Source organism: Brachyhypopomus gauderio, chromosome 18 (genome assembly GCF_052324685.1).
Source record: "Brachyhypopomus gauderio isolate BG-103 chromosome 18, BGAUD_0.2, whole genome shotgun sequence".
Lineage (NCBI taxonomy): Eukaryota > Metazoa > Chordata > Actinopteri > Gymnotiformes > Hypopomidae > Brachyhypopomus > Brachyhypopomus gauderio.
This window is the reverse complement of record NC_135228.1, coordinates 3,967,685-3,978,283: the sequence shown is the minus strand read 5'-3', so window position 1 is coordinate 3,978,283 and position 10,599 is coordinate 3,967,685. Positions and strand designations below refer to the sequence as shown.

Here is a 10,599-nt window from a genome sequence, read left to right as displayed (position 1 = left end):
GGAGTGTACATGTACCAGTCTGGCTGCATTCTTCACCACAGTCTTACCTGTGACCCACTCTAGACCTTTTCCTCATATTCAGCACTGAAACCAGTAGGAGACTGATCTGTTAAAATATGAAGATAACACTTGAACCTGGAGTCTCCACCTCCAGCAGAGTCAAATGAGAAACTGAACAGGACTTACAGGTTATGATCAGAGTGAGAGAGACTGTGCTGAATCATCATTTTAGGACGGACATATAAATTATTTCAGAGGAAACTGGTGAGTGTCTGAGTGTGTGCTGTAGATTCACAACAATAAGAATTTCAAACTCCAGAAGATGATGTTATTGAAGACAGACAGCAGTAATAGAAAAAATCACTCTACTGAATCTTTCTTTCTGTCTTGTTAACCAGGTAAATTTAATTCAGTTAGCTCAAAACATTTCTGATAAGTTATATGTTGACTGCATGGTGATTATAACACTTTTATCTGCTGTCACCTGTATGTTGATTATAACACTGTTATCTGCTCTGATCTGTATGGTGATTATAACACTGTTATCTGCTCTGATCTGTATGGTGATTATAACATTGTTATCTGCTCTGACCTGTATGTTGATTATAACATTGTTATCTGCTCTGACCCGTATGGTGATTATAACACTTTTATCTGCTGTCACCTGTATGTTGATTATAACACTGTTATCTGCTCTGACCTGTATGGTGATTATAACACTGTTATCTGCTCTGACCTGTATGTTGATTATAACATTGTTATCTGCTCTGACCTGTATGGTGATTATTACACTGTTATCTGCTCTGACCCGTATGGTGATTATAACACTGTTATCTGCTCTGACCTGTATGGTGATTATAACACTGTTATCTGCTCTGACCTGTATGGTGATTATAACACTGTTATCTGCTCTGACCTGTATGGTGATTATAACACTGTTATCTGCTCTGACCTGTATGTTGATTATAACATTGTTATCTGCTCTGACCTGTATGGTGATTATAACACTGTTATCTGCTCTGACCTGTATGGTGATTATAACACTGTTATCTGCTCTGACCTGTATGGTGATTATAACACTGTTATCTGCTCTGACCTGTATGGTGATTATTACACTGTTTTCTGCTCTGACCTGTATGGTGATTATTACACTGTTATCTGCTCTGACCCGTATGGTGATTATAACACTGTTATCTGCTCTGACCCGTATGGTGATTATAACACTGTTATCTGCTCTGACCTGTATGGTGATTATAACACTGTTATCTGCTCTGACCTGTATGGTGATTATAACACTGTTATCTGCTCTGACCTGTATGGTGATTATAACACTGTTATCTGCTCTGACCTGTATGGTGATTATAACACTGTTATCTGCTCTGACCTGTATGGTGATTATAACATTGTTTTCTGCTGTCACCTGTATGGTGATTTTAACACTGTTTTCTGCTGTCACTTGTATGGTGGCAGAATTGCCACCTACAAATCACTAGAGCTCTACTTAATTCACAAGAGAACTCACATATTCACAAGAGTACTCACATATAAGCAAGATATCACGCTATTCCATCCTTCACCACAAACTAACACACCAAAGCAGGAACAGAGTAATCCACATATTCAAAGATCTTTGTTGTAATAATGTAATATAGTCAGTAGGGGTGACCTGTCGCTGATTCGACTATAGTCGACTATACCCCCTAGTCAACTATGAACGTCATAGTCGAATGTACCATTATAACTGCATGGGGGTGCCCAAGGATGCAGCTAAGCATTAGTTGTTACATGAAATGTCTTTGTTTTCGTTATATATAGCCTTTTGTCAAATAAAATCATCCTAATTTCTGTTAATAAATATTTAAAAATGATGTTTGCGCATTACCAATAGGCATCTTCCTTACTACACATTAATAAATCACACCCTGCTGTTGCACAATCCAAACGAGCGGAGCTGAACACGCTACAGAATACGCGGAGCACCTGCTAAAAAACTGGCTACTTAAAAACTTCAAAAGTATTTTGAAAAACATAAAGATGAATCAAACAAAGTAAAGTGCAAGTTATGTCATCAACGTCTTTCATTTCGTACGACAACAACCAACATGACATACCATTTAAAACGCGTAAGGCGAAAAAAAACGTTTGTCGTTTCAGTCGCGTCGTCTCGTCTCGTCGCGGTGCATCTCGGCAAGTAGCCTATAAACATTTTTTGTTGTTGTTTGCTTTTAAACTCCGTTACTTTAACCTTTCCTTGTATTTTGCTGTTGTGTGGCAATTTTTTATATTTTCAGGCAGGCATATTTTATTTAAAATATTTTGTGACATTTTGCACAGTGCCTGTCTGACAGTTCGATATGCGCAATGCGCACTGACGGTTAATGTTCTCTAACGTTTCATAAAAAAATAAGTAAAAGCTGAATAAAGCCAACCAACCGTGTTTATTCATTTATCTGAGTGTTTTAGGTTTTTACTTTGAAGAGGAAAAAAGTCCTGATGGGATCGGGGAACGGGATCCCGTTTAAGGTGGTCTAAATAAAAAAAAATATATATAAAAACATTAGTCGACTATTAGTCGACTAAAGGGGAAAGCTGACGAATCAGATTCGACTATGAAAATCCTTAGTTGAATACACCCCTAATAGTCAGTACTGTAATTGATAATGTGTCCTGCATTATTTATCTGCATGGGTGTGTGTGTGTGTGTGTGTGTGTGTGTAAGCTTACAGCTGTAACCTGTAGGAGACGTGACCTCCAGAATGAGTGTCTCTGGGGAACAGCACAAACAGAAAGGAGAGAGGTAAGAACAACACACACACACACACACATAGCTTTTTCTCCTAATCCTCATTTCCCTCCTGGGATATCTTTTCCAAGTTTCTCTGGTTTCTCTCTGCGCATTTCTTGACCACTCTCAAGTTTTCAAAACTCTACTTACCTGTTTTAAGGCATTTGTTTAGGTAAGGTATTTTTGTTTTTTTTTCTCAGTCATTGAGGTAGCCAGCTCTTCCCCTGGCGTCCTATGTTTGCTTTTCCTCTGGTTTTACTATGACCAGAGCTTTTTGTCAGCCACATTCTACTAGCAGAGGTTTTTGTTTGTCTCCCTCTCAGACACCTAGCACTTGGGTTCTTACCTCTTAAAAAACCCAATGGTGGTTGGCCAGCCAGCTACTGAACATCCTAGGGTTTTTCCCTGCTGTTGGCAACCCCCCATGTTACACAGGGGATGCTTGTCACATCATGGTAACACAGTTATTGGTCATTCTTTTATATTAAAGATTTCTTCACCACCTTGGTGTTAAGACAGAAGAGTCCTGATTTTTGTCTTCTATGTGTGTTGGAAGATAGGACATTAGGCAGGTAAAGCTGGGTTGTTTTTGAAGCTTGAAGTGTTCTAGGTGTGATCAGACAGAGGGGCTGGTCCACGTTTGGCTTTGAAGGTGAACATCAGGGTTTTAGATCTGAAGCAGCAGCTACAGGAGATCAGTGAAGGGAACACAGGAGTGGGGAGACATGGGAGAACTCCAGAAGGTTTAAGACCAGCTGTAACGTTAAAGAGAGACAGAGAGGGATCCTTATGCAAAAGCACAGTGCTCTTTATTTGGCAGATAGATACAACTAGAGAATGCGAGATGTTAATGCATAAACGGAGTTGATCTAATGCCGTTTGTTGGGAGTGGTCTATCCGGTCCGGGGTCGTAACGGGAAGGCAGAGTCCGTACGGTACCTGAGGGCTAGGCAGAAGACGGGGTCGAGGGAACAGGCAGAGGTCGGTACACAGGAGAAACAGCAGGGTATGATAACGCTCGGTACGCAACATAGTTGGCAATACTTCGCGACGAGGTGTTGTGATGACGGTGTATATGAATGCCTGGAATGTGGGCGTGGTGATGAGGAACAGCTGAGTCCTTAATGGCTATCAGGTGACATTCCTGACAGTACCCCCCCTCAACGGAGCGTCTCCTGACGCTCCACGACGCAAAGGCGGACGGCCACGGCCCCGGGGGGCAGGAAAATGCGGATGGGCAGCGTGGAAGTCGGCGATGAGCGAGGGACAGAGTACGTCCCGTGCGGCCACCCAGGTCCTCTCCTCAGGACCGAAGCCCTCCCAATCGACGAGGTATTGGAGACCACCACGCCGACGTCGGGACTCCAGCAGCTCCCTGACGATATACGCCGGCCGACCGTCGATGTCCAGCGGCTCCGGGGGACGGGCAGGAACAGATGAGACAGACATGGGGCTGTAATGGACAGGCTTAAGGAGAGACACATGAAAGGTGGGATTAATGCGATAATGAGGGGGCAATTGAAGTTTGTAGGTTACGGCGTTAACCCTCTTCAGCACTTTAAACGGTCCGATGTAGCGTCGACTGAGTTTACGGCAGGGCTGACGCAGGTTGAGATTCTTAGTGGAGAGCCATACTCGCTGACCAGGGTGATAGATCAGGGCCGGGAGACGACGGCGATCAGCATTCATGCGGCGGGTATGGAGGGCACGTCTCAACTGAACGTGAGCTTGTTCCCAGGTCCGAGCACTGCGCGTCAGCCACTCGTCTAGTGTAGGGATATCAGAGGGCGTCTCATCCCATGGGAAAAACGGGGGTTGATAGCCGTAGACGATTTGGAAAGGAGTGAGTTTGGTGGAGGAGTGTATTATGGAGTTGCGTGCATACTCAGCCCAGGGGAGATATTTATGCCAGTCTCTCTGAGATGCGCAGTACTGGCGTAGAAACCGGCCCAGTTCTTGGTTGTACCGCTCCACCTCACCATTGGACTGGGGATGATATCCTGACGTCAGGCTGGCTGTCACTCCGAGCAGTTTGCAGAACTGGGTCCAGACGCGCGAGGTGAACTGAACCCCTCGATCGGACAGGATGTCTTCTGGGAGCCCATAGATCCGGAAGACGTAGTGGAAGATGTCCGATGCTGTTTCCATGGCTGTAGGTAACTTGGGGCGAGGAATCAGACGACACATTTTCGAAAACCTGTCCACTACAACAAAGATTACGGTATTGCCTCCTGAGACAGGCAGATCGGTAACAAAGTCGACCGCTATGTGTGACCATGGCCGACGTGGGATAGGTAACGGGAGGAGTTTACCCGTGGGTAAGGTGCGTGGAGTCCGCGACTGAGCGCATATTTCGCAGGCGAGTACGTAGTCGCGAATGTCATCCTCCCACGATGGCCACCAATACTTCCGAGCGATGAGGTGGCGAGTGCGAGTGATGCCAGGGTGTCCAGTTCCTGCCGTGTCATGGGCGAGCTGGAGGATTCGCCCTCGCAACGACACCGGGACATATTGCTTACCCTCGGGACAGTCTTCGGGACTGGGGTCAGTGAGTAAAGCCGCATCCAAGTCGTCCTGCACATCCCATCTTATGAGGTCGAGGAAGCAAGAGTCCTTGAGAATATGCACCGGCGCCTCATCGCTCGCTGATCGGTCGTGGATCCGAGACAGAGCATCCGCCTTGGTATTCTTGGAACCGGGCCTGTAACACACTGAGAATTTAAACCGGGAGAAAAACAGAGCCCACCTTGCCTGGCGCGGGTTCAATCGTCTGGCGGACTTCACATACTCTAGGTTCTTATGGTCAGTATATACTATAAACGGATGTTCGGAGCCCTCCAGCCAATGACGCCACTGTTCTAGTGCTAGTTTCATAGCCAGGAGTTCTCTATCTCCCACGTCGTAGTTTACTTCGGCCGGTTTCAACTTCCTTGAGAAGTAAGCGCAGGGAAACAGTTTAGGGGGGTCTCCTTGTCGTTGGGATAGAACAGCGCCCACACCCACCTCCGATGCGTCAACCTCGACGATAAACTGGAGTTTAGGATCCGGGAGGTGCAATATGGGTGCACTGGTGAACGCTGTTTTCAACGTGTTGAACGCTTGATGCTCTTTGGAGGACCACACGAAGCGCGTCTTCTTCCCCCCTTTCAGGAGGTCGGTGAGAGGAGCCGCTATCGAACCGAAGCTCCTAATGAAACGACGGCAGAAGTTCGCGAATCCCAGGAACCGTTGCAGTTCTTTCGTCGAACGAGGTACCGGCCAGTTAGTCACTGCATCCACCTTATCCGCATCCATGTGCATTTGGCCCGGCGAGAGGGTACATCCTAGGAACGAGACGGTAGAAACGTGGAACTCGCACTTCTCAGCTTTCACATACAGTTTATTCTCCCGGAGACGTTGCAGGACAGCGGAGACATGTTGGACGTGTTCGGTGAGTGAGGGAGAATAAATCAGGATGTCGTCAATGTAAACGAAGACAAAACGATCTATCATCTCACGGAAGATATCGTCCATAAAGGCTTGGAATACTGACGGACTGTTTGATAGCCCATAGGGCATCACCAGGTATTCATAGTGGCCTCGAGCAGTAACGAAGGCAGTTTTCCACTCATCCCCCTCCCGTATGCGTATCAGATTGTAAGCGCTCCTCAGGTCCAGTTTGGTGAATACAGTCGCTCCCATCAATCGCTCTTGCGAAGCAGAGATAAAGGGAAGGGGGTAAGCGAACTTCGAGGTGACAGCATTAAGCGCACGATAATCAATACAGGGACGTAGTCCACCCCCCTTCTTCTCCACGAAGAAGAATCCGGCTGCTACTGGGGACGTCGATGGGCGGATGAACCCCTTCTGCAGTGCTTCACTGATGTAAGATTCCATCGCGGCATCTTCGGGACGGGAGAGAGGGTATGGCTTGGATCTCTTGGGCAAAGACGACCCGGGGAGAAAGTCGATGGCGCAATCGCTAGGTCTGTGAGGGGGTAATAGACTGGCCTGAGTCTTGTTAAAGACGTCCTTATACTCCTGGTACTGTTCAGGTACGACTCTAGAGAGGGGCGTGTCGGGACTCTCCACCGTAGTGGAACGGAGAGGTAGGTGTATACAGGATTCTAAACACTGTGGTCGCCACTTGGTGAGTTCTCCAGTCCTCCATGAAATTTCTGGATCATGTGTCCTTAGCCAAGGAAAACCGAGTATAACTGGATCTCGGGGAGAGGACACCAGGTAGAACTGTCTCAGCTCTGTGTGGAACATACCAACTCGGAGAACGACAGGCTTGGTACGTACGGTCACCATGCCGTCACCGATAGGCTGACCATTGACAGCATTTATGTGTAGTGGGGGTTTCACTGGTTCGGTGGGAATGTTTAGCGATTTGGCTAAGTCCGTGTCTAGGAAATCACCTCCGGCACCAGAGTCCACTAAAGCCGAATAGTGATTGGTGATACCACCGCAGGTGAGTAGTATGGGAAGGCTAAGCTGGGACCTACCACTAATGAAAAACAACGGTGTTTTTACTCTTTCTTGCGAGGGCGATCTGTCTCTGGAGTGGATTGGACGTGTAGGACAGCCAACCCGGAAGTGACCCTCCTCACCGCAGTAAACACACAGGCCCTCGCGGACACGACGAGCCCGTTCCTTCGGCGTGAGGGGAGACCTGCTCAATCGTACGGGGTCTGGGAAGGCATGGGGTGTCTCGCCGAGGGGTTTGGAAGACTGAACACGGGGAGTTGACACAGGAGATCTCTCACGGTTGGGACGGTGAGTGGCTAATATTTTATCCACGTTTACAGCAGCTTGCATGTACTCTGTAAGGGACAGGTCGTCACTCTGACAGGCTAATTCCACCTGGAGGTCGATGCTAAGGCCGCGTCGGAACACGGTCTTCAGTTCTGAGTCCCCCCAGCCACTCCCTGCAGCCAACGTGCGGAACTCCCGGGCGTAATCGGCTGCGCTGCGTCCTCCTTGTTGTATTTCACACAGCTGTGTGCCGATGTCCAGCCCCGCTGCGGGATGATCGAAGACCAACCGAACGAGGGCTGTGAACTGATCTTCCGACTCCAGAACAGGATCTTCACAGTTCCACAGGGCTGTTCCCCAGGCACCTGCCTCTCCAGTAAGGAAGGAGACGATGAAATGAACCTTTTGGCGTTCGGTCTGGAACTGGGTAGGATGGTACATGAAGTACAACGCACATTGCATCAGGAAGTGTCTACAGCGTTCAGGGGATCCGTCGTACCGCTCCGGAACAGCGACAGGAATACCGGAGGGTAACACGGAGGCTATTACGGGACTAGGAGTACCGAGGTTCTGCGCGGTGGTGGCTTGATGGAGGGTCTCCGAGAGAGCCAGGATGGTAATCCCTTGGTTACGAGTCGTCTCGGTAAGTAGTGTGATTTCCTCCTTCAACGCCGCGATGCTGGCTGCTATGCACTCCGGATAGGTTTGAGCTTCTGCAGGATCCATGTTAAGGGCGAAGTATTTTGTAACGTTAAAGAGAGACAGAGAGGGATCCTTATGCAAAAGCACAGTGCTCTTTATTTGGCAGATAGATACAACTAGAGAATGCGAGATGTTAATGCATAAACGGAGTTGATCTAATGCCGTTTGTTGGGAGTGGTCTATCCGGTCCGGGGTCGTAACGGGAAGGCAGAGTCCGTACGGTACCTGAGGGCTAGGCAGAAGACGGGGTCGAGGGAACAGGCAGAGGTCGGTACACAGGAGAAACAGCAGGGTATGATAACGCTCGGTACGCAACATAGTTGGCAATACTTCGCGACGAGGTGTTGTGATGACGGTGTATATGAATGCCTGGAATGTGGGCGTGGTGATGAGGAACAGCTGAGTCCTTAATGGCTATCAGGTGACATTCCTGACACCAGCGGTGCTGCTGCATTCTGGATCAGCTGAAACAGTCTGGAGACACACATAGGGGAACCAGCCAGGAGTGAGTTACAGTCACCCAGTCTCAAGGTAATGAGGAACTGGGCAAACATCTGAGTGGCCTGTAGAAAGAAACAATCAAATCATCCAGATGTTGTGAAGGATGAACATGAAACATTAACCCAGAACAATTACTGCCCATCCACAAAGACTACACAGACTTCTGCATCCTCAACGTGAGCAGGGAGTTCTCAAAGAGTAACATCAATGTGGAAGTGAGCTCTGGGTCTATGAGATGATTACTTTAGCCCATACACTACAACTTTGAGTCCATTTTAATTTAGACTTTGGCAGTAAAACAGAATGTAACAGGTTAACTCCAGTAGCCCCAGGGACTGAAAAAAATGATTTTCCTAATCTGGAAGTCTGAGTTAGTATTACTTTATAACAATTTATATAATATTTATTATAATAGTTTATTTTCGGTAAAAACTGTAATTTTTCCAACATATCTTATAAATATAATTTGTTAACAATAAATGTTAAACAGAAATTGTAATAATAGAAATTCCACCAATATTAGCAATTAGGCATTAATGATTTTTTCTATTGTGTGTTAGTTTCAAGAGATCCGACTCACCTGAACCCAGCTGTGTGTCCATGAAGAGTGACTGGTCAATGGAACTTCCACATCTCTTCAGAGCAGGAGAGAATCCTACTGAGTTCAGGTAATGATGATGTAGAAATGTGACTCTGAGGAATTAAAAATTTGCTCCTTCCTTTGTTCTATTATTCAACTCTTTAAGATCACTTAAGAACCATAATATTTTCCATATTGAACTCAAGTTATGATGATGTGAGTGCTCTGTGTGTTCTTTTGAGACCTTCACTTCAGAGAGACTGAATGTGGCAGTGATGAAAGGTGAGGATGGTCTCCTGGTTGTAGTGATAAGGTAAGCATGGTCTCCTGGTTGTAGTGATGAGGTAAGGATGGTCTCCTGGTTTGTACTGATGAGGTGAGGATGGTGTCCTGGTTGTAGTGATGAGGTAAGGATGGTGTCCTGGTTGTAGTGATGAGGTAAGGATGGTCTCCTGGTTGTAATGATGAGGTGAGGATGTTCTCCTGGTTGTAGTGATGAGGTAAGGATGGTGTCCTGGTTGTAGTGATGAGGTAAGGATGGTGTCCTGGTTGTAGTGATGAGGTAAGGATGGTCTCCTGGTTGTAGTGATGAGGTAAGGATGGTCTCCTGGTTGTAGTGATGAGGTGATGATGATGTCCTGGTTGTAGTGATGAGGTAAGGATGTTTTCCTGGTTGTAATGATGAGGTGAGGATGTTCTCCTGGTTGTACTGATGAGGTAAGGATGGTGTCCTGGTTGTAGTGATGAGGTAAGGATGGTCTCCTGGTTGTAGTGATGAGGTGAGGATGGTGTCCTGGTTGTAGTGATGAGGTAAGGATGGTGTTGTGGTTGTAGTGATGAGGTAAGGATGGTGTTGTGGTTGTAGTGATGAGGTGATGATGGTGTCCTGGTTGTAGTGATGAGGTAAGGATGTTTTCCTGGTTGTAATGATGAGATGAGGATGTTCTCCTGGTTGTACTGATGAGGTAAGGATGGTGTCCTGGTTGTAGTGATGAGGTGAGGATGTTCTGCTGGTTGTAATGATGAGGTGAGGATGGTGTCCTGGTTGTAGTGATGAGGTAAGGATGGTGTTATGGTTGTAGTGATGAGGTAAGGATGGTCTCCTGGTTGTAGTGATGAGGTGATGATGGTGTCCTGGTTGTAGTGATGAGGTGATGATGGTGTCCTGGTTGTAGTGATGAGGTAAGGATGTTCTCCTGGATGTAGTGATGAGGTGATGATGGTGTTCTGGTTGTAGAGATGAGATAAGGATGGTCTCCTGGTTGTAGTGATGAGGTGAGGATGTTCTCCTGGT

General features: G+C 46.9%; 1 protein-coding gene across 1 annotated transcript in view; it reads left to right on the top strand.

The window, feature by feature from the left end:
• The first annotated feature begins 251 nt into the window (after nucleotides 1–251).
• LOC143482222 (NACHT, LRR and PYD domains-containing protein 12-like) overlaps nucleotides 252–10,599 on the top strand; it is a 59,811-nt gene continuing 49,463 nt past the window's right edge. The window contains 3 exon segments of the mRNA XM_076980526.1: nucleotides 252–398; nucleotides 2,720–2,797; nucleotides 9,286–9,393. Of these exon segments, the coding sequence (XP_076836641.1) occupies nucleotides 2,757–2,797; nucleotides 9,286–9,393 (149 nt within the window). The 5' untranslated portion in view covers nucleotides 252–398; nucleotides 2,720–2,756.